Source organism: Macrosteles quadrilineatus, unplaced genomic scaffold (genome assembly GCF_028750875.1).
Source record: "Macrosteles quadrilineatus isolate MER2022 unplaced genomic scaffold, UCM_ALF_1.0 Scaffold_3__2_contigs__length_128488019, whole genome shotgun sequence".
Lineage (NCBI taxonomy): Eukaryota > Metazoa > Arthropoda > Insecta > Hemiptera > Cicadellidae > Macrosteles > Macrosteles quadrilineatus.
The window spans coordinates 119152049-119178838 of NW_026542596.1; the positions used below are offsets into that span (position 1 = coordinate 119152049).

General features: G+C 36.1%; 1 protein-coding gene across 4 annotated transcripts in view; it reads right to left on the reverse strand.

Annotated features, from left to right (window-relative positions):
* The window catches only part of LOC128991160 (ephrin type-B receptor 1-B-like), a 237060-nt gene that overhangs the window by 20932 nt on the left and 189338 nt on the right, over nt 1-26790 (reverse strand). For all 4 annotated transcript variants that reach the window (XM_054413937.1, XM_054413935.1, XM_054413936.1 and 1 more), the window contains exons 4-8: nt 19619-19904; nt 15179-15324; nt 14272-14391; nt 13883-13997; nt 11579-11734 (exon numbers count right to left, since the gene is read on the reverse strand). In XM_054413937.1, the coding sequence (XP_054269912.1) occupies nt 11579-11734; nt 13883-13997; nt 14272-14391; nt 15179-15324; nt 19619-19904 (823 nt within the window). The remainder of the gene's footprint in view (nt 1-11578; nt 11735-13882; nt 13998-14271; nt 14392-15178; nt 15325-19618; nt 19905-26790) is intronic.

The window sequence follows — 26790 nt, forward strand, 5'->3', positions numbered from 1 at the left end:
ATAAGCCATGAATGGTGTTAAATGAACCATTACTACAACTCAAAAACATTTCAACAACATGTGATGGATATTATGTTAAAGAAAACTGCAAAATGTGCTGTGTCCCAATTAAAGTGTTCAAAAATAATGACAATTATTAATATTGTTGATAAGTATCAAAACATAAAATGCATTTTCATTACACAAATAAATAAATGCATTCACACTTTATTCATCAAAATTGGTCCAAAATTAAGGCGCTGGTGAGCTCACAATAACCTCATTATTTGTAATAGTTTCTTAAATTACAACTTTTTTGTGTGCTCACCCTCGCCTTTATCTTGCACAAATTTTTATGATTTAAGTGTCAAATTACTGGAAATGTTGTCAAGATTTCATGAATATTGGTTATATTGTATTGGCCTTAGGTGGATATAGTGCGTGGAACAAGTGTAAAAATCTTTCACTTCCGGAGACCAGCACCATACTTTGGGAATCGACTAAATACATGTAAAAGAGTGAAAATCAGCCGGGAGGCAAGCTTTAAAATAATTAGGTCACGGGCAGTGACGTCATCAAAATGGCCGCCCAGCCAATAATAATAATGTCGCATATCTCGGAAACCGCGTAACCGATTTTGACGCATGACATCTTATTTGAAAGGTCTAATTATTATCTATGAAAAAGGTAATTACACCTTTAGCGGTTAAACCAACGGTTTCTTTGTATTTTAGAAAATATTAATTTTTTACGCCCCACAAAATGGATTTTTTGGATTTATCATTTGGAAAAATTAAAATAATCAAAATTTACTTTCCACCGTTGAATCCAGCTTTAAAAGATGAACAATTTAGTATTTTGAATCATCGCTCTATGTATATTGGTTACCGAGATATTGAAAGTAGTAAACACAGAACACTCTGTCCCCCATGTTATCCTTATGGGAAAAATAACATTCTATATCTCAGTTATTTTTTAACGTATCTTAATACAACTTGGTATGTGGTTTCACCTAGTTAGGCTACTTGATAATGACTATAAAATATTTATATTTTACATTTACATGGCAGCAAACCTACATACTCATTTCCCATGTTATTCATATGGCGAATTTATGCATGATTATTTATAAACATTGTGCTGTACTTTCTCAGCTTTTCCTTACTTTACAGCTTTAGACCTTTTCGGGAGTTTTCAGGACACAGATTGACTGAACACTTGTAGGAATTATGATACATTTATTATTCTCAGAACTGTTTACAAAAACTATTGACAAATGACTTCTACTTCGAAACCCCATAGACCAGGGCAGTCTATTAGGCGGTCCCTTGACGTCTTGGTCGATCGGCTCAAGACCCCTCTGTCCCGTTTTGCTGTCCTGGGTTCCTCACGTTGGTTCTCCTTCCTGACGCTGTCCCGTCGTAGCGACTCACAGAGGTCCTATCGACACGGCTCCTGCAGTCCTCCAACTGGCTCCGTCTCGGAAAATGCTGAGTGGGTTACTATCCCAAATGCAGCAGCTACCGTCGGTGTTACGCGTTCCGTTGGCAGATGCAGACTGCCGTCTCTCCCAGACAACTCTTTCTCTTCTTAAATAGGTAAGGTGGGCCTCTTCATCCTCCTCCAGACGGATCCATGGTCCCGGGAGGCAGCTTTTTTGGCTACCGGGGACTTAAACTGAAATAAAACAGATGCCGGGGCTCAACACGCTAAACAGCTGCACCGGGCTCAAGACGCCTCTAGTACTGGGGTGTACCGGGATCAGCACGCCTCTAGTGCGGGGGTGCCGGGGCTCAACACGTTTCTAGTGCATACCCCACCGGTGGCGCCTACCGACGGGGTCGGGCTCGGAGGCCCAACATGTCGAAGTCCCCCAAGAATGCTCCTTATATAGGGTCGTAACTCGTAAGATGCTTGGAGAGTGGGGGTAAGTACCCAGTATCCACCCCTGGCCGAAAGTACTGGGCACTTTTCCCTAATCACTTTCCCTCAGTACTTTTCCCTCGGGTCACTGAGCACCATTCCTCGGTGCTTTGGTGTTTTAGCCCATATTACATTACCCAACCTTGGGCTTCCTCGACACTTCATTACAACATATGCTGTCAAAACTTGACATTAAGCGTAATTTTAATTAATTATCGAAGTATTTTAAATTCCCTGAGTATGCAAGTTTTTAGTATTTTGCAGGTGGATTTTATATCAAATGGAGTGCAACTTAATCTTGTCTTGAAATAGTTCCTGCCTCCGTCTGAATTATTTCGGAATTTGTCTGGGGGAGATTCTCATCCAAGCATATAATATCAAGGCGTGGTTTTTTTCTTAGAAATTGAGACGAATCTTTTGACACCTCAAACGTTGAAATTGGCCCACAAATAAGGGAGGAGTAGTGTTAACAAAAACGGCTTCGCGTATTATATACAATAAATATATAATACATTTTTTTAATTTGTTAAAGGGAAATAACAGAGACGCCAAGCCGTATTTCATACTATTCTTCAGTTAAATACAAGGATTAAATAAACGGTCTAATGCTATGTAATAATATGTTTAAGTGAGGAATCCACAATCCAAAGCCTGAAATGCCGACTACTCTTCAGGTAGGGTAGCCACAAAAAAACAATCCATAACTGTGTTTTGAAAAGCCCAAAAGATTTTACCCAAAAAAAAAAAAATACTATGAATATTATATTCTTTAGGTAACCACTTTAATAATCTAAACGATCAATAACTATGTTTTAAGAAGCACAAAAGACGTCAAACCCTATATGAAAATTACTAGAAAAATGTAAACTCAAAAGAAACAAAAACAACACGTAAGGATTTTATCACGTTTCTTGTTCAACAATTGCGACAAATTGCCATCAGATCTCTTAGTCTGACCAATCCAGGAAAAAAATATTTCCCAAAATAAAATTACTAATATTTATAAAACCCCCGTTGCAGTAGACCTGTATACTCAGTGAATTTCAAATGTTTAGATAATTAATTAAAATTAAGCTCAACGTCAAGTTTTGTCAACATAACCTGAGAAAGTACAGTACAATGTTCATAAATAATCATGCATAAATTCGCCATATGAATAACATGGGAAATGAGTATGTAGGTTTGCTGCCATGTAAATGTAAAATATAAATATTTTATAGTCATTATCAAGTAGCCTAACTAGGTGAAACCACATACCAAGTTGTATTAAGATACGTTAAAAAATAACTGAGATATAAAATGTTATTTTTCCCATAAGGATAACATGGGGGACAGAGTGTTCTGTGTTTACTACTTTCAATATCTCGGTAACCAATATACATAGAGCGATGATTCAAAATACTAAATTGTTCATCTTTTAAAGCTGGATTCAACGGTGGAAAGTAAATTTTGATTATTTTAATAATTCCAAATGATAAATCCAAAAAATCCATTTTGTGGGGCGTAAAAAATTAATATTTTCTAAAATACAAAGAAACCGTTGGTTTAACCGCTAAAGGTGTAATTACCTTTTTCATAGATAATAATTAGACCTTTCAAATAAGATGTCATGCGTCAAAATCGGTTACGCGGTTTCCGAGATATGCGACATTATTATTATTGGCTGAGCGGCCATTTTGATGACGTCATTGCCCGTGACCTAATTATTTTAAAGCTTGCCTCCCGGCTGATTTTCACTCTTTTACATGTATTTAGTCGATTCCCAAAGTATGGTGCTGGTCTCCGGAAGTGAAAGATTACTAGGTAACATGTTGCTTGTTCCACGCACTAATAGGCTTTGCCTTGTTTAGCATTTATTTTACATACAAATTAACATTATTGAAGGAGTACTGGATATATATATGAATAAGATAATTTATTATATGTTGTAAATGGTTAAACCAAAATAGTTACATGATATACTTTTCTTGCAGTAAATTTAATCTCCTTTAATTTCCTAATTTAAACATCTGAAACTTATATTTTACACCATTTCAGTAACAGTGTTATGAAGCAATCCAAAATATATTCACGTGTCTAAACACATTTTAATTATAGGCCAGATAATTAATGACCGAGCCAAAAACGGAAAGACAGAAACCTGTCTACAGAGATACATCTGATAAGTGTTCCGAGCAGTTTTTAATAATAACTGGCACCAAGGAAGGGCCCATTACTGACACTGCCAGTCAACAATTAACGTTTTATTTCCAGAGAACAGAGCCAAAACTATTAATTATCAGTAACAGTCGGCTAATGTGGATAATTGTACATTACGAGCATTTCACCACCTGCCTATCTGCCGAGCCTTGACTTTCCTGGGTAGGTTTTAACTGGGAGTGGTCGAAATTAGAACACTACCGGTATGAATAAGCAATTAGCTCATGTTAAAAATAACGAAGTCCATAGCTTGCTATATTAGGAACAACAATTACTTTGAAATAAATAAATAATATTGTTACTGTTAGTAATACGTTTACTAACTCTGAATTACACACAAAAAGTTTAAATAATAAAAGTAAAGTAAAATAAAACAAATTGATTTATAAAGTTAGCATGGGTATAATTTCAGATAAAAAGATTCAGGTTTTTAATATCCACTATCAAATTATTTGCTTCAGTTAATATAAATTTAATAAATTAATAGATTCAACAGATTAATTTGTATCTATTATTCTTTATTTTGTGCGTGATTAATAATAGTTATTTTTAGAAGCACAAAACATATTTTTTTATTTCCAAGTCCTTTTTATATTTACTAGTAACATAACAATAAGATTCTAACTTGGTTACAATTTCACACTGACTTTTCCAATTTACTAACCTAAAAATAATGCCCATTTGAAATCTCTGTAATAATTTTTGTTTAAATACGGTATTAAAACAAACGTAAAGATCATACAAGGACCTCAAACTCCTATAGTCTGTTTAACCATACTGTGAGGTACAAGTTTAAATGGATTCTGATGATGAGCTTGTTCACATTACCACAACAGACAGGTTATACCTAACCCTACATTATGGGTAGCAAGGATAATGTTTGTTGGGCTTTGACCTCATCTCTAAAGCCTCTATTCCTGTCGGAGCTTTAAAAGTTATCAATTTGTTATAATCTTCACAAATCAATTAAGATTAATTAGTACACCAAAATGTGCATCCTGTTGTAAAGAATCAAATATTTTCAACACATTCAACTCCGAATCTCACTTCAATTATTCCAATCCGCTAAGCATAGATTAATTTCCGAGGTAAACATTAATTTACAATTCCGCTGCACGTCTGGGCATGCAGATGTGACATGTCTTGCACGTAACACGGGAGCCGATCCCTTCACGCTGTCACAGCACTATTAATTCGCTCGACTGGTTTCAATGTCTCGTATTGAATATTTTAATGGCACAAACTGACAAAAACTGAGGGCAATATATTCAGCTGTGGGCAGTTTATCACTGGACATGTGGGATATTTGCATAGTTGTAGCCAGACTGGACACTGGACAAGAGATAAACGTTAATGCGGGACACCTCGGAACATCTGACAGAACGTTCATGACACTGAGGTTAAACACTGAAGGAGACTATGAAGGGATTCTGTTTATTCACTACCTATGTTTTTTTTCCTTTTTTTCATGTCTAAACGTTATAATGATCCATATCTAAAAATCCTATTTAAGGTTAGGTTAATTTAAGCGGGGTTGGATTAGACTAGTTTAGAACCTAGGCATAACCTAAACCTTAAGGTGATTGATCCCTGAGACAAATCATTTTTTTAATGAAACACTATCTCAACTTCTAAAAAAAAAGATTTTGACATAAAGGGTTCCCATATTGTTCCCTCTAACAAGTTTGGAAGTTCAAGGATCATCAGAAAATAACTTGATTCATCACATTCAAGGAATCAAATAAAATAAACATGAGAATAAAATACTTGAGCAAAAGTTTTAGGAAGACACATCAACTGTCTAAACAAATGAAAGATAAAGGTAAAAGAAGGAAAAAATTTAACTTTCCTAATAATTATCTTAATAAAAAAAAATGATAAATTAACTTTTAAACTGTCCAATCCCAACTAGGACTTTAATTAATTCATGTTTGGATTGTATGTTCAACCAGAGAGTTAGCTGGCCTAAAGGTAGAATGCGAGATTTCAGTCACCAAGGTCTTAGGTTAAAACCCCACAAATCACCAATGTATTTTTCCTACGTATTAATTCTGCAACCCTCCAGGCTAAGCCTGAGGTAATGTGAAATATGAGGTAATGTCTACAAACTAGCATACACAACTTTCACTAGTGCTAGTTCACAAACTAGTTTGAAGAAATTCAAATTCCACGAGCAAGTTGGTATTCGCAAATTAGCATCAGGGTTCCACCTTGGACCAATCAGAGGACATTAATGGCTGCCGTAACCTGATACAGGGGGGGAAGTAAGGAGGACTAACAATGAAGGCAATTGTCTAAGAAGGCTTCCGCTCCGATAGTTCTGTGGTGGCGTTAACTCCGACCTGAGCAAAATGAGATCCTCCTTGGCCCATCTAAGACCCCCAACCCTCATTATCTGCATCTCGACTTAAATGTTAACCAGCCCCAGTTGAGCTTGTTGACCTCGATTGTCACCAATCATTGAGTGTTTCGTTTCACTGTTTAACTTATTTCTTACAGAAAAAACTAAACTATGGAAGTAGACGTAGGTGTAGTATTGAACAGAAACTTCATTTCTGATACATATTTCCTCAATTTTAGATTTGTTTAAATAACTCAACATTTTTAAACAATTTGTTCCTCTTTTTCTAGGTTCTAGCACGGAATTGTTGTCTACATTACTTCAGGCTAAACTTAAAGGAGGTTGCAGCTTTTTTAGTTATATAAAACTCTTTGGTTACCCACCAATTGCTCTTATATGCTTTATTTGTATTTTATCATATAATCGATGACACTATAGAACCTCAAATTGGACCTACGACTTAAAAAGATATTATTTCATTAATTTTTGGAAAATATTTATCTTTTCAAAAATTGACACTAAACAAAACATTTGATTTATGTAATCGATATATTTTTTGGACATTTTAAATTTTTGTATATAATGGACCATACTACTACAACTACAACGTACTTTGTATAGTAAAAGTTGTCTTAAACTATACAACAACAACGACAAATATAAACAAGCTGCTTAAAATATCAAAATTAATTGAGAACCAAATGACAATTAACTAACACTGGGGTCTAAATCAATCATAGCTGTCCTTCCCATTCTCCCAGTTCTTAAATTAAACAGCTATCACACACAAACTTTCTCAAAAAACCAAGAATCTGAATTCTTCAATGACCACTTAGACAGCAGACCACAGTGAGTCCTTGGAATGACAGGTAGATTTGCAAGCAGCTACTTGCTTGTTACTTGTTAGGTTATGTAAGACAGGAGCTGACATTCATTGTACAGAAGCCAACACCCAGCCTAGCTCTACAATGGCTCAGCATTAACTCACATCCTACACACAACACACTTGGCTTGTAAACATGCTGCAAATGTTGCATTACACATACTTCTCACCTTACAACATGGTTACTGCGTTACTTGGCTGAACAACCACATCAGCAAGCTTAACTAACCTAATCATTACAAACCTACCTAATTGAGGTTAACGATGTAACTCAAAGCTTAAGGAAGTACATGTTTAGGATTTTTAGTGACAATAGAAGGCTTGGGAAAGATTCTAAACTGACACGAAACACTACATTTTTCACTTAAAACTAAACTAAGAATATTTGTGTAGTGTTTTTGTGTGTCTCCTGTGCCAGTTTGAACTCTAAATCCTAAGAACAACAGGTACCTAATTGTTGAACATATTTTATAAAGATTGAATGTTTTTGCTGTATGGTGTAATTTATTTGGGGTTTTGTAAGTCTATTGATACAATTTCTAACTTCATTTAGTACAGCGAGCACAAACAAATTTTTATTCAAAGCTTTTTTAATTTAGTATATATTAGGGGTTTTTTTTTATTTGTAATCCAGTATGTAGAATGTAAAAATTTATTTACTTTACAATGTAATTACTTTACAAAAACATACTTTGTTTAAAGTTAAAAAAATTACAGTATCAATTTTGTTACAATAATTTAAATTAATATTTTGAACTCAATGAAATATATCCACTAACTAAAAAAGCACGGGTCAAGAGAGAAAAATTTTTTGTTGAGTTGCTATTGGTTGGCATTTAGGACTTTGGTACAAAAGGGATGGGTTTAATTCCTACCATATCCAAAAACAAATTATATTTTTGGAAAATTTCCTTTAAAAAAGGTTTCTAATTGCTTCATTCAAATGACACTGGTGTAAACAAAAACAACATTTAGTCAACTCAATAGAGTAATATGATGACACATTTAATTTTAACTTCACTTTCCCGATAAAAACATCCCAAAGCATTCAACATAAAAATAGTGTTTAGCATGATAAACAAACGTAACTATTGCTGACAGCTAAATTATTAATATATTTAATTATCTTTCCTTAATTTTTGGGCCCACACTAATCTGTCAAATTTAAATTAGACACTAATTAAAAACTTTAATTACTTCCCCCATCACTGAGTCAAACCATCCTGACAATATGTCCGACCAATAGCTAAAGCCTGACACCAATCCACATCCGAGGGGGGTCTGCAATATTGATACATTCAGTCAACAGCTCATTTGCTCTACCCCAGAGGCGACGTATCTGTGTAATATGTCCGATATATCCGTGTAATATGTCCGAGTATGATGTGTTTCGATCAATATTGTCTAACGGACTGCATAAAACCATGTACAATGCGAATACCGTTCAATAGGAACCACGGTAATTACATTAGTTGCCCGGTTTCAACCCGTCCAATACCGTAATTAAAAATATAACGTAATAATTAAATTACCCATCATGTTTGACAAAGGATGCGGTAAACTCATTACAGCAATTGACTCTAATTACAAACAAACAGAATTGATTGAACGAGATTAATTAGTTGCACAACAAATGATCACGAGTTTCATCTGCGTTTGTCAAAGAAAACCTATTTTATTGATAGTATCTTTTTAAGTTTGAAGAAAAATTTTACGCTTTAAACCATTTAAAATCTAATTGTAATGTTAATAAACACTGAGTCGTGGAGAGTCAATGATTATGTTTACTGTATATAAATGTCTTCTATTTTTATATTTTCTTTTCCAGTAGGTAAGCAAATCGCAAAGTAATTTTTTAGGTAATTCCTTGAAGGAGCTACTTCACAAAATACGGAAATAAGTTAAGAGCAGTTTATTTTATTAGGAATCAGTGACAAGACTGTTTTTTTTTTTTTTCAGAATAATATTATAACACATTATTTAACTTATATGGTTCAATGTGGTTTTCAACATTAATTGTTCATGGTACACTGCTTTGGATTAACTGTTTAAAAAACATTAAATCTATGAGATTATCGAAGAAGCCCCTTTACTCAAAAACGCCAAATAGTAATCAATCGGTATCAAGGATAAATTCTTTGAAATATTATTTTGATTGAGATGAAAAATAACGGATACTGAAGACATTCCAATAATTGACAATTGAAAGTCTAGTGACCACATGAACCAATATTCCAACTCTGTTATTTCCACATATCAAGGATTCCAACATTCTTAACCCAGCTTAGTAATTGTGATCGGTTTCCGATGTAATCCGAGGATATTGTGACTTTGACACCTAATATCCTCGGAGCAATCAGGGTGTCGAGCCGAGCGAGTGTGTAATTTATTGGACATGAGTGTCCGTCCCCACCAATACCTGTCATCGAACATTACAAGAATCCAATTAATGTCTGTCCACCCCACATCTGCAACCCTTTCATTAAACTGTATTTAATTTGCTCATCGGTCACATAAAAATTGCCTCCAAAAAGGTTGCAGGGAGATCAATTGATTGGTTTGAACAATGGTTGAAATTTGTCATCAAGAAAATTTGACTTGCTTGTGAAGCGTTCAAAATCATTTTTTGTGTGAAAAAACTGGATTATTTGAAGAAATTAGAAAGGGGGAGACATCCAATTAAGTTTTTTTAATGAATGGTAGAATTCAAGGGGTGGGTTCTTATTATTTCTCAATCAGATATTTCAAATATATTTCACATAAAAATAAAAAAATTACTCAAAAAGTTATTATTTCTTATTGTTTTTCTACAGGGCCCAAAGTTGCCGTTACATTACTTCCGGGAGCCTAGAGGTTGCGGTATTATCACTTTGATAAAATCCATTGGTGATTGGCAGGATTTGAACCTGAAACCTTGGTGACTCCACGCTATACCACTAGACCAAGCTCGCTCCCCAAGTTATTTTATTATTAATAAAAAAAATATTAGGTAGGACCAGCAATTTTCTGTGATAATTTATTTTAAAAAACACTATAAACAAAACTATCCAGAATTAAATATGCTAGAAAATAAAGGTACACAATTAATTTTTTTATAATTTAATTTCATTTAGATTTCTAATTAATTTACCCCAACCGAATTAGTATGCATACTCTCCATAGAATACCTTACCGTTTAGTTTAAGAAAAAGTCAAACAATTATGGAGGTCATGGTAATCGATGAGGATTAATTATAAATGTCAAATCTGTCTGGCGCAGAACGATAATCAACAAAACTTGCAGTCTTGTTCAACTTTAATTAGTTGCGAGAACAATGATAGGGAACGGAATCAGCTGAGACAAGTTCACTAGTTCAGCGCCTTCATAATTAACTGTCACAGCAATACACATCATCACTGGCAAACAAATGATCCAGTTACAATTCTCTTCTCTGTTACCGAGTCATACAACATTGAATGATCAATGTAAAATGGAATCGGTATTTAATTAGCCTATATTTATGTTTATGGTTGACACTTTTAAATTAAATACGATGTATAATAATTTAATTTTGATAGTAAATTAAAATTTTACTGTTATTTTATAGATTTAACAACCTGTGATGTTAGTTTTACTTACGTTACTCATAATATTTGGAAAGTGTTAAACATTTGTTTTAGGTTTAATTTTGTTATGTACCAAATTCACATCCTGAAATGTTAAGCTCTAGTTTGGAACTGTTTTACACATTACTTAAGTCTAGCTCTACAAGGGTTTGCGGTAATCAGCAGGATTTAAACCCCAAACCTCTGGGTCCCATGTTCTACTACTAGACTAGCTCGCTCCCGAATCACGGTCTAATATTAGACATATGTACAATTTTTTTTGTCATTCGACTATTACATAAGGAACTTTGACATAAAAACGTAATAATGTTGTAAGTCTAACTTGTTGCAAAACTAGAGAATTAAATTTTAAATCTTTACGTTTGATTTTGCACAAGTGATTGAACCTGACATTACAGTTTAAAGATTTCAAAATTACTTTGACAAATGACTCATGTCGCTGATTTGATGTAGATAAAACAAATTAATTGTCCTGCGGCAGAGTGCATATGGTGCTTGCCTTCAAATAGGTTGATCAAATAATGTTGCTCGTTCGATACCAAGCCAGATCAATTCTGAACCATGCAATTTGTTATTGGGCGTAACGTCAGAGCTTAGACCGTTCCTATACAACAAAATTTCCAAAATAGAATCAAAATCAAACTTACGGGTGCACGGAGAGCTCTTGGGGTCCTTGGGTGATCGGTAGTACCCGGAGTTGCATCTACACTCGGCCAGACCGTAGTCCGAGGCTTTACTGTGGGCCGGACACGGCTGACAGTGTTCATCTCCAGTCTTGTGCTTGTACTTGCCAGGGGGACAAACTGTAAAGCAGACATGGAGGTTAGAACTATGTTGCACAGAGTTATTGAGCAGAAATGGAAATATACAATAATTTATGTATAATAAATGTTTTAAAGGCATTAATACAAAGAGAGGAAATCAAATGAGGAACTATTTGGATGGATGAATGTTGTATTGGTGGTGATACCAATGTAAATAGAAAGTTTAAACAAATTGGTCACCATGAAAGCCCTCCAATGTCAGAAAGGGAAAGGAAAATGGTATCTTGGAAGAGTTCTGTTGAAAATTATTTTGGAAAAGAAAAGGACTAAGAAGTGAACAATGTATGACCAGAACTATTTTGTGGTGTATAGAGATTGTCCAGCCTCATTATTTACCCTTAAGAGTAAAGTAATGGAGCCAATAAATGTGATGAATATGGTCATAAGAAAAGACTATAGGGATGAATATTGAAAGAACGTTGAAAGTTTAATTTTAAATACATATCTGACCATTAGATATTATATGCAAATAAACATTTAAAAAAGTTGAAGTGCCAAAATCGCCCCGTGGACTGACGGGATTAAGTGTGATTGTCTTGCTCATGAAAAAGTCACTAAAACACTTTATGTAAAATGTTTTAAATCTTACTGTGCACATAAGATTTAAGTAACATTTTTGTAATATAAAACTCATGCAAATTTCTGTACTTCAAACGAACATTTTTTTACACCAAACATTTATAGATTTTACAATTTTGTCAATGTTAGAAGAAAGTGTTAGAACAAAGGAATCACTTTGATAAATTATTGTTAGTGGAAACGAATAATGTAAAAGCTATCAGATAAATACAAGACTATCTAATGTGAAATATCAAATGTTTAAACAAAGGCTAAAGCTGAACCCCGACAATAACCAAGTTATAAAGTGTATCTCAGTTGCATTAAACTGGTGAGAAAGTTACGCTTTTAATATTACACTCTTAAATCACATTTTCCTTCAGTTTAATAGAAAATGTAAGTAGCAAAAAGTCATTTAACTTTATACTTCACCTCTGAAGTTTATCTGATAAAATGCAATCTCAAATTTTAGGATATAACAACTGATGGAATATACAAACCCAAGTTTTGATTGCAATTAAGTCATATATTGTTAAACATATTTTAAGAATATTTTATTTTCGTATCATGAGTTTCAACATTGGCTATTTACCATAACTTCAAGTAGATTATTTAAACATTTTATCAATTAACTAATTTCTGGTAAATGAAGTAAAGAACTTAAGAGAGCTTTTTATTTAACCAATTAATTAAAAGTCACATAGTAATGCTGTAACTAACTAATTAATTAACATAGCAAAAACCTGTTATGAATTTTCTATTATAATTACTGAAAAAATGCACATTTTAATAGAACATAATCTTTAAACGTAAACAATTGGTTAATTAATTTGCCATCCGAATAGCTTATGACCTACTTCTGTTAATTTCTTTTGCATATAGTATTTTAATAACTATTTCTCCTTTTTAACAGGACGCTTAGGGAAAAAAGAAATCAAATTATGCATACCATTTATCAGAAAAATATTACTCTATAAATTCCAAAATGATCACATTAGGAACTAGAAAGTGCATGAAGTTTACTTAGCGAGACTCCGTTAAACTACTTCCAGCCAGGAACTTAATTGATGTGACACTTGGAAAGATATAAATTCCTCCTGAGCTGCAACCGTTCCTGAGACTTTATGAGTCGTAAATCTGTCTTTGATTGCAGCTTGCAATGCAACAAATAGAGCCAAATTGACACATTACTCATTTGTGTCATTCTGCATTGCCAATTGATTCTCGTTCTTTACGAGAGTCGTAAGGTTTGACTAGTTAATTTATCCTTGATTAGTTCAAATATATTGATCAGTGGACTTTTGAAAATCAATGATGATAATTCCACCCTTTTTTAAACACAAATATGTTTTTAAAGTGTCCTTTTATGCATAAATGGCAGAATAAATATACTTTTGTCTCTAAAAACAATGGGTTATGCAATGAGTTCATTCCTGCACAACCTTAAACTTTAAATCAAAAGAATCGTTAACTTATACCCATGCATTTTTGCTTAAGGTGTTGTTGGTTTTGAATTGCAATAATCCGATATTTTGACTGATAAAATTAAAAATTAAACATAAAACTCACCATTACACGTTTGCTTCTCAAAGTCCGGTTCAAACCCTGCCTTGCATTTGCAGCCTCCGGTAGGAAGAGACCACTTCCCATCTCCTTTGCACAGGTAGGTGGGCGTGTCGATAACCTGCAAAACAGTAAGCTAATGTATTTCCAAATACATAAAGATAAGTATAAGTGGTGGTAAACAAGTTATTTGGTTAAAGTGGTTAGATGGTAGAATTTTACGTTTAATTTTTCAATCAATTATTGAGATGGGGACACCTCCTAGTTGTGTATTTTAACCCAAATTTGAGTGTAGGTGTGCGATGATCTGTTTGCTTCTTATTGTCTAAGATCAGCTGTTTTACTAGCCAGCTATCATAATAAAAATTAATTTTACAGTATGTTTTGTACGTTACCTCCGCATTATCAACACACGTTCCTGTAGTTTGCTCTATGAGGGTGACTTCTCGACCGGTTGGTGTGGACGGAAAATGTGCAAAGTTGATGGTCACCTCGGGACACGTGATGTAGTACACCTGTAACAGGAGCATGTGTTTTGGTGCTGTGCGAACAATTAGAGAAACAATAGTTGAAAATCAACACAGTAACATTTTTTTTTATCATAGAAAAATAGGAATTTAAAGTGATAAAGAAAAATAATAGTTTATAATTATGGAAATGTAGCATGACAAAGTTCAATATATTTTAAAGTATGCACTGTTTAATAATAAAAAAAATAATAATAATAAAAAATAAAAAAAACAAGGTGGTGTAAATAAAGAATGAATTTGTTTTTATTTGTGTTATTGAGCTTTTCCAAACACAGGAAAACCCATTTTGGAGATTTTCTGCACACCTTTTGCATAGATCAGATTAGTTACTTGTTCACTAATTTTACTCCCAACAGTCATTTCAATTTGCGAAAAAGAAGTTGAAAAAAAACTTGATGATATTAAGTATACAGTAAAAAATAAGTAGCCTAATTGTTAAATTTGTTTATGTGAATAAAGAGGTTTTTTGATGATACTTTACAGCTTTGAGCATAGATCAGTTAGTTACCTTCAAATATTCCAAAAGTCATTCTATGATAATATTTGAAAATTTGAAATCTTCATGTGCATTTTTTAACATAAACAACTGGTTACTGAACTTGTCAAGCAATTGATTGGACTTAGTTTGATTAGAGCAACAACTTGACGTATCCGTCGAATGTAACTTTGGAGCCCACACACTATCAGATATGTTTGACCAACAGTTGGAATTCATGATGTTATATTTTGGTGATGTAACCCTAGAGTACAAACACATGTTCTAAACACCCACCTTGATGGCCAGAAGGGATATGCAGGCGCCTTGGTCCCTGAAGGCGAAGTAGACCCCCTTCTTGTTGACAGGGATGGACTTGGTCTCAGTGTTGATGATATTGTCTGTGGCCGTGTTGAACCTTCCCTCCCCAGCAGCAATGCGACCTGAGGACAGCCAGGTTAAATGAGGAAGATCTGAGATTGTGGAGCAAAGAGTGAATATTGGATAACTAGCCTACTAAAGTGAACTTTTCCTCCAGCAGAAAGTTCTTAGGTAATTACCACTTAAAACTGTGCATACAAAAACTCTCCATTAAACATTTCATCAACTATTGCACTAAAAAGTTGCCTACAATAAACGAATACAGTAATCTTTCTCTATAGTATCCAATTATGGTACAACGGTTAGGCGAAGAACATGTTAAACTAAATAACTAATTTAAAAACAACATAGACCCTCGGTATGGTATATATTGATCACATTAATACAAGTATCTTTAACACAATTGAATTTGACTCTCAACCCGCAGTTTTTTTACTAAAAGCACTAAAAAAATATCTTTAAAAAATACATTTAACTACGTGATAATGCCTTCTAGGGCTTAAAGGAATGTGTCTGGAGGTTCTCGGTTAGCCTAACGTCCTCGGTAGGACATCCTTTGGACATGATTTACCACAAACGCACACAAAAACCAGCTGAAATTAATTTCGCTAAACGTCCCTTGCAGTATAAACCGGACGTTTTACGAGAGTCGCGGACCTCCGGTGACGAAGTGGCAAGGTGCCTGGAATGTAAATGTCGGGAAATGCAAATATACAATCAGCTGGAGCACAGCGGTGATAGATAGTGAGTTATTAAACGGTCGCTTGATTAGGGCAGTAAACCCACTCCGAGCCGCCGTGGACATTTGCATAATCAACAGATCCCAGGGCTTTTATGTCTTGCTGTATGAGCTCGCTTTGGACAAAACGACATGTTGGGCTAGTGAGTTGTGTAGGGGGTCAAACATTCGAAGGTGAATGAGGGTTATCTGGGTAACTGAGTCGAAGTAGCATCCTTAGGTCGAAATCTTCAGTTCGTAACTAGACCCAACTGTCCTTGAACATCGGGCTTTTCAATTGGTCATACTACAGAGAGTAGACACCTAGGTCCAGCTGATCCCGAGTAAATGACATGTAGCTTTCCCGCCTAAAATACACACTTTATGTCGGCGTTGTCAGAATCTTACATGTGTTTGAGGTAGAATGTGCACCACGGAAACCCGAGGTAGTATCCACTACGAGGATGAACAACATGAGTAAGCAGAAGTCGTCTTGACAGAGAGTTGTGCTCTATCTACCCCAGAAAAAAATACTTAACAGGCAATTATTATCATTATTCCCATCGATTCAAAAGATCAATGTCAGAAGTAACAATAACAGGATTTGGACCATTTCCTGAAAATTTTAAAAAATGCAACTATAATAGTAACAATAGGTAAACAAAAACACAAAGAACAGTAAAAAGCACAATGCATGTGACACTTTCAACACAAAATAAGGTAATGAAACCAGAACGTCACCGGACAGACGAAAATCTACTCTCTGTAACGTCTAGGTCACTGGATATCCCACCATGTGTCCACTAGCCCAATACCATGTGGTAGATGTACGCACGCGCAGTAGGTACAGTCTAGGCGACACTGCGCAGGTGACGTCACTGATGAATCGCCACCAGACCCGTGTACCCGTCCGCATAATGTTACATCTACACCACATATATTGGGCGCAACAAAGAGAGTGTGTGGGTCTGTGTTTGTTTATTCAAAGGCTCGCCATTAACGAACCCGACTTGTAATACAAATTCAATCGTCTATCTTGAAACGCGAGTGGAAGGCAGTCGCCCACGCAGTCACGATGCGATGCGGTCGGTGCGATTCGGTATATCGATACAGTCTATCGACCCCTCAGATATGTGTTTACCGATTTAGATGTGGATAACCTATTCTACGCTTAGCTATGAATATGTACCTGGGCTGATTGTATAGTTTCATCTTCAAAATCTTTATATTTTATTTAGCATTCGACCTAAAAATGTGGAGCGAGAATGCGGTAGGGATACGTTAACTGTAATTTTACTGTGTATTGTTGATGCAATCGGATCAAGTTAAACAAAATACCCGTTTCCTGAACTGTTGACTGAAAAAATTCCAAATCAGCTGTTACGGCTATTAGTAAAGATAGAAATTGGGGCAGGTGAAGTGACGTCATTGTTTGTGATTATAACCCACACCGTTTCTGTTCTAATATTCGTGATATTACAGGCCTTCTTTATCAACGAACGCAAATTCCGACCATGCTTGTTTACCCAGCGTGTAATCTATTGATTGTCTTTACAATACATCGTACAACAACAACGAGAGAGTCCCCCCCCCCCCTACACGGTCACAGCAATAGTCGTGTTCCAATATTTTCGATGTCCCCGTTTCGATTGTCCCTGTTTCGATTGTTTCAATTTCGATAGTTCAACAATGACATATCAACAATCGATGTAACGATTACATTCTCTCTGGAGCTCTATCGGCGCATCGCTTGCATGCTGGAAGTCCAGCGATAGTAGTGTTTCACTTATTTTAGTATCGATGAAGCCGATACAGTATCGAGTCTCCTTCTGTGGAATGCCGGAGGACAGCTGAACAGCTGATTGCATCTTCCACGGATATTTGTCTACTGTTGGATATGAGATATGTTTCGAATACTCGGTCGTTGCATTGGTGAAGCCATTAAAGTACAAAATATTTAATACTTTATACTATTCTCTAAAACTAAATTTAATCCGATTCTTGAAAGCTATTGTCCAAAGTATTTTATGTAGATAAAGAAAGGCTGAAATCAAAATGGATCTTCGCAAACAAATACAATAGATTTAGTGGTAAATTAAATTGCGGAAACTACTTGACTGTAATATCACTTACTCAAAAGTATGCGAAATCGCATGAAGAGGAAATAGTATACTGTTGTATCCGCGATATTATATGCGCACTGCAATATAACGCATATTGAAGCAATGATTTTAGCTTGAACGCTCTTGTGCATTTGAATCAACACTCCGTTATTGCAGACGTACCAAACTATTTTTAAAAGTACCTTGTGCATTAAAAAGACAATTATTCCAACGAGATTAGAAACTCTTACAATACCCGACGTATTTATCAACAATAATTAAACACAGAAAGATTATTTCACAGAACAGTCGTACCTTCATTCACGTATCTCAGCCTAATTTGTATTTCCTGTTCCTTAAATACCGAATCTAAATCAGCTGATTGTTACAGCTGAACTTCTGTTGACAAGTCGAGCAATAATAAGCGAGTAATGAAGCAGAGAGGCACGGAGATAAAATAAAATTGTTGTCTCTCTGTCTAATCTCTATGACGAGTTTTGATATGATCTGTTTAACTTGGGAGGGGAGCGCGGGTGGCTTACAACTTTGGAACTGGGTTTTATTTTAAACTGGATCTCGGAGATTAAATCGCATTTGAAGTTTTGGTATTTTGGTGTTTGTGTGTTGGGCTCTTGTTGTTGGTTAAAGTTCTCATCACGATTCTATCGCGTACAATTAATTGTAACGTAAAACATAGTAAGCACTATTGCGATTGGATTTGTATTTACTATTTAATACAATTAATGACATTTTGTATAAGTTTACCGACTCATTTCTCTTAAGGAAAAATTTCTGATGCTTCGAACAGTTTATAATGGAACTAAATTAATCTAGTGGTTTAACATTTAGAGGACAGCTGGGTAGGTATTACCATGACTATTGGATACTAGGTATTACCTTAGACCTGTCCAATAGTCAATGGTATTACGCTATTTGCAATTTTCATCTTGTATAGCATTCATAACACACCAACTATCTTATACTTCTTTGACATGTTGTGTATCAGCTATCACACAATGCTCTTGTATCTCGTGTTCAGAACAAAAGTTATCAATCAGCATTGACTTTTGGATACTGAAGTAGACGAACTCTATGTACCAGCTGTCACCAATTTTACATTAAAATAAACATAGTTGAGTGAGCCAGTCACAGAATGCTCTAACGCCTAAAAACTCTATTTTCTGCCTTATTTTTTGCCACTGTGATAGTTGATGTGGTTCGTCCTGTCTGTTGACTTTCTTAATTCATAAAAAGATTACTTGTTCGATAGAAATTCCTAATTTATATCAACGCACTCTTTCGGTGGATCAATTCAACCATGACCATTCTGATTCAAAAACTGTTGAGATCAACCGTCAAAGCTACAACTTATCTATCAGCTACAAAATATCTATGAGCTACAACATATTGTGATGGTAGGACGAATTTAATTTTTGGGGAAGAATTTAATTTAATAATAAATTAAATTATTTCCCAAAAATTAAATTATCAGCAACAACTTATCTATCAGATACAGCATATTTTTGAGCTACCAACCTATGAGTTTGTAGCTCTCCGGCTCCCAGGGAGGAGGTTCCCTCGTCGCCGCGTCGAACTCGTAGTACAACAACGAGAACGTCTCCTTGCAGGAGAGCGCGTTGCCCGGGAACAACGAGCAGTCCCGGATGGTGAACTTGATCTCTATGTAGATGCGGTTAGCTGCGCCTCTCTCGACGAAGGGCGTCCACAGCCAGTTGTTGACGTTGTTGTAGGCCACGTCACAGACCACGTAGGATCTCCAGTTGATGCCCTTCTCGAAGTTGGTGTAGCTCTCCTCCACCCACTGGAACCAGAGGAATCGGTCAACATTGTTAAACATCAGCATAATAAAGCAACACCAACAAATCGTCATAGTTGTCCTATGTTGTCCACCAACTGAAAGTAGTGAGTAGGTTAGTTTCGTGATGTTTCAGTTAAGAGAGCCGAAACCCCACCGGACTGAGGCTGTTTTAGGACCTCTTCAGCCTGCAGAAGAAGAGAGATTTGTCAACAATAAGAATAACGGACTAAAGATAAAAGTAAAATCAATACTGCGACGGTTTGTTCAAATGGTCATTTTGTAGTAAATCCCTGTCTTTGGGCGACGAACGCATGAAGATAGTGGTGATGAAGTAGTGGGAAACGTTTCGGACGCGATGCAGCAGTTCATTCTCAAGGGCTAACACTTAAACTCCTTCATAGAAACAAGCAATTCTATGAAATGGCAATTCTATAAGTTGTGATCGATGGTTATGCAAATAAAAGAAAAGATACGCTTTTCTGAAGGGCTGAGCATTTTTTTTACTTTTCTAAGAGAAATCAGAAGCAAATGTTCAATAAGTAATTGGCTTGAAGGTTAGTGAGCTCCAAGCTCCAAGGATGCTTGATCCCAAACCCGATGAAGAATTAGTTAATTCATGTTACTATTACATAGGACTAATTTTACAACAATCCGCAAGTATTTTACCAGCGGAGTAACATACGACTCTTACATAGAAATAAAGCATACGCCGATAGTTACGTAATACAACATATTCGAAAAACAGATTTTTATTAATTTGTTATCAAAGTTGTGAACAAACCCCATAAACATTTCGTCGGTTTAGAAAGTGGTGGAAGGAAATGGGCCAGATTAACCGGTGACAGTATGATATTCAGATGCTTTCTCATACCGATGACCTAATGGGGACTAAGCACTTATCTTGTCCGAGGTCGAACAATTTAGTTGACCGACCCCACTCCGGTGTCGCGTGGCCCGCAGATAGTCTGAGTGTTCAAGTGAGTGGTCAGAACTCAGAAGCCCCCAATTAAAGCCACTCAGGCGCTATCGCGGCTTTGCATACATTACCAACTAATGAGCGATTTCTTCCAAGCTCATAACGGCTGATGCATTTTTTATGTCATACTTTGAACTTATCGATGAACCGTAAGCGCCCTCTCGTCTACGGGGATTAACCGTAAAAAGCCCATTTGCGGGCAATGTTTACGCCGAAAGTCTGCGAGGTAGTAAATCATGTTTGGCGTTTAGCTTCACCTCACTCTAGTTTATGGATCGCAGCGAGAATGGCGTGTCTTGTAGGTTATGGACCGCTAGCCGTGTCTAACCGTGGAAATACACTGGTTCCGGATACTTTATTGGCGATTTTAATGTATTAATGATCCGTAAAGTTTATGCGGTGATAAATCCAGTTAATGAAAGAAAACTCACTCGCCACATAAAACTGTTCATTATTCACTCCGTACTTTATGTTCTGTGACCGAGAGTCGGTGTATTGTGTTGGATGTATGTGCGTTTTACGTCTGCAGAGGGCATTGGTAGGCGTTATGATGTGTAGAAAATCGAACATGGAATGACAACACTTATTTTAATGTACATTTAAAACTAAAAGTGTGTACAACGACCAGGTCTGAGTTGAATCCTTTTACACTCGTTATCTGCTCGCGTCAGAGTCTGAAGTATACATAGCTTAAAGTTAAGTAGGGTATAAATGGAGGGACTATGGGTGCATTATGGATGGAGAATGGATGGACTAAGTGTGAACGATACATGGACTACGGATCTACAGATGAACTATAGATGGACAACGGATGAACGATAGACTATTGATGAACGTGAACGAGCTAAGGATAAAATGATCGAAAAGAGGCAGAGGGATGAATTATGGATTGACTAAGCGTTGACGATGGATGAAAACTGCATGAACTAATGACGGTTTAATAACGGAATAAACTACAGATAAACTAGGATTGCGCCTTGGACTATGTATTAACCACGTATGGACTACAGATGGACTAAAGATGAAAAAACTATTGACTAAGGACCACTGATGGACTACATTATAGACTAAGGATGAACCACTGATAGACTAAGGATGGACTACACATGAACTAAGGATGGACCACTGATGGACTACATTATAGACTAAGGATGAACCACTGATAGACCTAATAAATCAATTGTTGTTGTTGTTGATTATGATAATGTCTGAATTATCATAGATAATTAAGTTGGACTACACATGAACTAAGGATGGACCACTGATGGACTACATTATAGACTAAGGATGAACCACTGATAGACCTAATAAATCAATTGTTGTTGTTGTTGATTATGATAATGTCTGAATTATCATAGATAATTAAGTTGGACTACACATGAACTAAGGATGGACCACTGATGGGCTAAGGATGGACCACTGATAGACTAAGCTTGGACTACACATGAAATAAGTATGGACCACTGATGGACAACTGATGGACTAATGATGGACTACATATGGACTAGGGATGGACCACTGATGGATCACTAACGGACTAATGATGGACTGACGATGGACTACATATGAACTAAGGATGGACCACTAATGGACCACTGATGGACTAATGATGGACTGAGGATGGACTACATGGACTAAGGATGGACTGAGGACGGACGACAGAGTTACGAGGCTGTCCCGGAGCCTCTCTTGTAAATGCTAATCGTGAAATGACGTTTGCATGTGAATGGGAACTTACCGAAGGTTGTTTACCCTCTATGAGTGATGAGTGATGACTGAGGTACGCCACTTACACTAAACAGGCTTCTTTGCTCCATCGAGGGGGAGTTCCTATCTTCATATTTGATGGCAAGAGGAAATGGGGAAGTACTATCGCTATTTAGACTCAACTTAACCTAGCCTCTACATCTGTCACAAACGAACTTTGATGAATACAGAAATATTACAAATAAAGAATGTTGCCTAGGTAGACACAAGTGAACAATTCTAAAGCAAAGCCGTTAACACAAAGAAAACTACTGTCTTGAACTAACCTGTTTGCTTAAATTTGAGTTAGGAAAATAAGATGGATTCCTCCCAAAATCGAATTGGGCAGTAAATGGTTAATTGAACGAATTTTCCATGTGTTACAATCATAAAGGACTAATTCAGAACTATCATCTCACAACAACTTTAAGTAAACAATTCCGTAAGGCAGTAATCACGACAATCAATTAACACTGAAGGCATAACAAATTTAGAAATTAATAATCACATCAAGTTAATGCGTTAGAGATAATCTAAATATAAACCTCTTTTACGAATAAAATAATATTGATCTTGGTGGACTAATTAAAATTTGGAGCTCCTTCTAGAAGCATGAGAACCATCTTTAAACTTACGTGTACATATGTGTTAATAAATAAAAGTGAATTCCACTAATGCCTCTCATTGAGAGTATTATCACGAAGATCCCCACATACCGATACCACAGGGACTGCGGTAGACAATATGTCCTGCGATCCGATCTTCCCCCAGTGTCAAACGACTTGGCAAATTGCGAGAGACGCGAAAGTCCTCAGCCTGTGCAATCATAGAGTCAATTTTGTGCTAATGTCGGGGTCTCAGCCCCCGTCTCGGCCAAATGTTGCTTCCCTTCGGTGAATCACCCGGAATCTCACGACTTCATCGCAGAGTACACAAACGGCAGGAATTCCTCTGTGGAAGTTATGGATTAAGAAATATAAGATGTGTAATGGAAGAGTGGTTTATCTATGAAGAGATGCGGGTTAAAATTATGTAAATTACTTAATTATGTCATACGTACGTTTTTTCAGCTACGTTATGTTTGGTAGTACGGTAATGTTGGTTTCAAGTACGGTACGTAGCCTAATTGGCCCTCAGTGCATACTAACTATCATCAAACCTTAAAATTGATGGTTTGGATTCATTAAAGTTTTCAAACCCATCGAAATTTTTAAACTAAAATGACGGTGTCCGATTATAGTATAAAAGTAGTTAAAGTATTAGAAATGCTTTGATGTTTTGACGAATCTAATGATCACAGATTACCTAATGAGTTAAGTTGTTGACATAGGAAGAAAACAAACCAACCTACGTCATGTAGCACAACAAAATCAATTGAACATTTAAAAAACTTGAACTGATCAAAAAATTCAAATTATTTCGCCACTTTTTTAAAACATTTCCAAAACAACATAGGTAAGCCAATTGTTTTAAATTGTAAGACCTCTAGTCTGTTGCAAGTTACAAAATAAAAAATTAAAATCAATAAGAAGATTTATACAGATGGAATTCACCAGGAAAAGAATATGAGATTTTACACCTCCCCTTACTACTCGAGCTAACACTGAGTATATTGTCTGGAGAAGTCTATACAGTGTACAACCCTCTGGGGATCTCTAAGGTTAGGTGGTTGTCGACAATAGCTTACTTACTCCATGGAATGGTTGGAGTTGCATCTGCTTGTTGTGAAGGTAATCCATCAATCTAATATCTCCATCTGGGGAACAAGTTTAATATTGTTTCCTTATATCCATCTGAAGTCGCAAGTTTAACTTTCCTTTGTTTTTATCCTTCAGAATAATACTACAGTTTCTTTTTACCGCGTAGTAAATATTGATTTGTTATAATTCACGTGTAATTGGTAATAATGTGTGTATAATAGGCATACACAACACAATGCATAGTTATTTAATTAATTTGGCATTTTCTTATAATACACAAACCCGCGTTAACTACTGAACAAGTTAGCAACAGGGATTTACCTTCATTTAGAGCATTTCTACAGTAAACATTTGCTTTACTCGCGATTCCACATGGCATTTTTCTACTGCTATTACTACAATGTTCCTTGAAAGTAATGAAGTAACCAATCAATCATTTATACGACGATTTTCTACATTCCTTAATTAACTTGTCCACCCTCTTCTCGGACCAACCCCTAGAGCCAAGAGTCAATCTAGAAGTGTGACTCATCAGATCGATGAAGCGATATCCCAGGAGGTCACAGCTAATATCTGTCACCCTCCAAATACAAGAATCCATAGGATTAACCCTACGTCTACGACTACGTCTGCCACTGACAAACCGTTGCTCAAACAGTTTAATTTCTCATGGCTAAAGGAAATTTATCGGCGTCTTAATGAGCCACATAACTCATCGCCCACTCGGATCTTCTTGTCGCGTTGGAAATGCGTATCATTTTGGCGGGACCGTGCCTCATTTTGGCGGCAGTTGGCCCGCGGCGACTCCATTTGGCTATTTTGGATCGTAAATCATTCGTATTAACACGAGTTTTTGAGTTATAGCGTTTTATGCTACGTCAATCTTAATTCGTTAACGTTTTTATGTTAATATTAGAATAATTTGTGGCTTATTTCGTGTGACAATTTAATGGACGAAAACAATATCACTGTGTTAATTAGATGGATGAGGTGTAGTGATGTCACAATATGAGGAGCCTATACAAGTGAAGTCTCCATTATACATAAATATAATCATCAATTTAGATGGAGACGCCACCTACGTGCGTATTTCAGCCCAAATATGAGTGAAGGATGAGCGTGGAATGGAGTGAGATGATCTGTGTAACTATGTTACTGCCTACGATAAGCTGTCATTTGAGATCATGGACAGCTGGGTCCAGTTTCGAATCGTCAGTTTTTGATTTTGTTTCAGAATCAAACCAACAATATTTTTATTACTAGACGAGCATTAACTCAACTACTCGTTGCACTGGTGCAGTTCACAGGTGCAGTAGGCCCGTCCAGCCACTAGTTAAGCCACCATTGGTCTAATGAATAGTCGATATGAATGTACCGGTCTCAAACTTACACGGCGGCCATTTTAATTGACGTCCAGTCACAATTACAGACGAGCAGCAGCATTGTTTGGTCGGAACTCCTTTTCATCGCCCTGTACAGTTTTATTGCACTTGGTAAATGATCACTCAATTAAAATCTCTGAATAGAACAGAGTGGAAAGGTGAAGGGTTTCGGTTTAAACGTTATATGAATGGGATTTAACATAGCGTTTCTGATTATTTTCTATTAAAAGCTTACTTCATTGTAGAAATAGTTACTGATCATGTAAAATACACTTTAACGCACAGTACTCGTACTTATAACTCACATTTGCGTTCATTTGAGTGTTGTAAACTAGACCAAATCACGACGTGAAAGCGAACAAGATAGAGCATCATATGCGTAAATATGTTACAAATGCTTTGTAATCAGTAAACATTTTACACTCGCAGCTTTAAAGAAGCAATAATTACAAGGAAAAGTGCATAGACCACTGAAATTATGTGTGAAACAATTATCCGCTAAACATAAACATCTATGTCTTTCCCAATACGTTCAATAAGCTCAATCCACACACGTTTCGCGTCCACCACACATATCACGTACGGCAAACCCAGCCAGACGGAACACATTCGATTATTATCAAACTCTTAATCAAATTTGCATGCAACATCTCCGTAACACGATCCTACTCGGCTGTTTGTATCTCAAATTTTCCGCAAAACACAATTAAATTTGCTAATTTCCAGCTAAAAACGCTGCTGCCGGCAACATTTGCATAATTTCGGTTGAAAAATGGAAATGGTTTGTTTCACCGGCAATTAGAGCGTTGAGATTGCTGATTGGTCGGTCGGTGGGGGAGGGGGGGAGGGGGGGAGACTTAATATCGGGGCTACTTAATTCTAAGAAAGACTCGGAGTGCTCTGCATAATGGCTTTTAGTGTAAAAAGAATTCAAAAGACTGCCCTAAATTGCGCGACGGGATGTAAATTCGATCAGACTTGGAATAGTTGAATAATGTGTGACTACATCATCGATTTTTCATACTTCAGAAAATACCCGTAGAAAATTAGAATGTTTCCAGGGTGTTTAAGTATTTGGATACTTT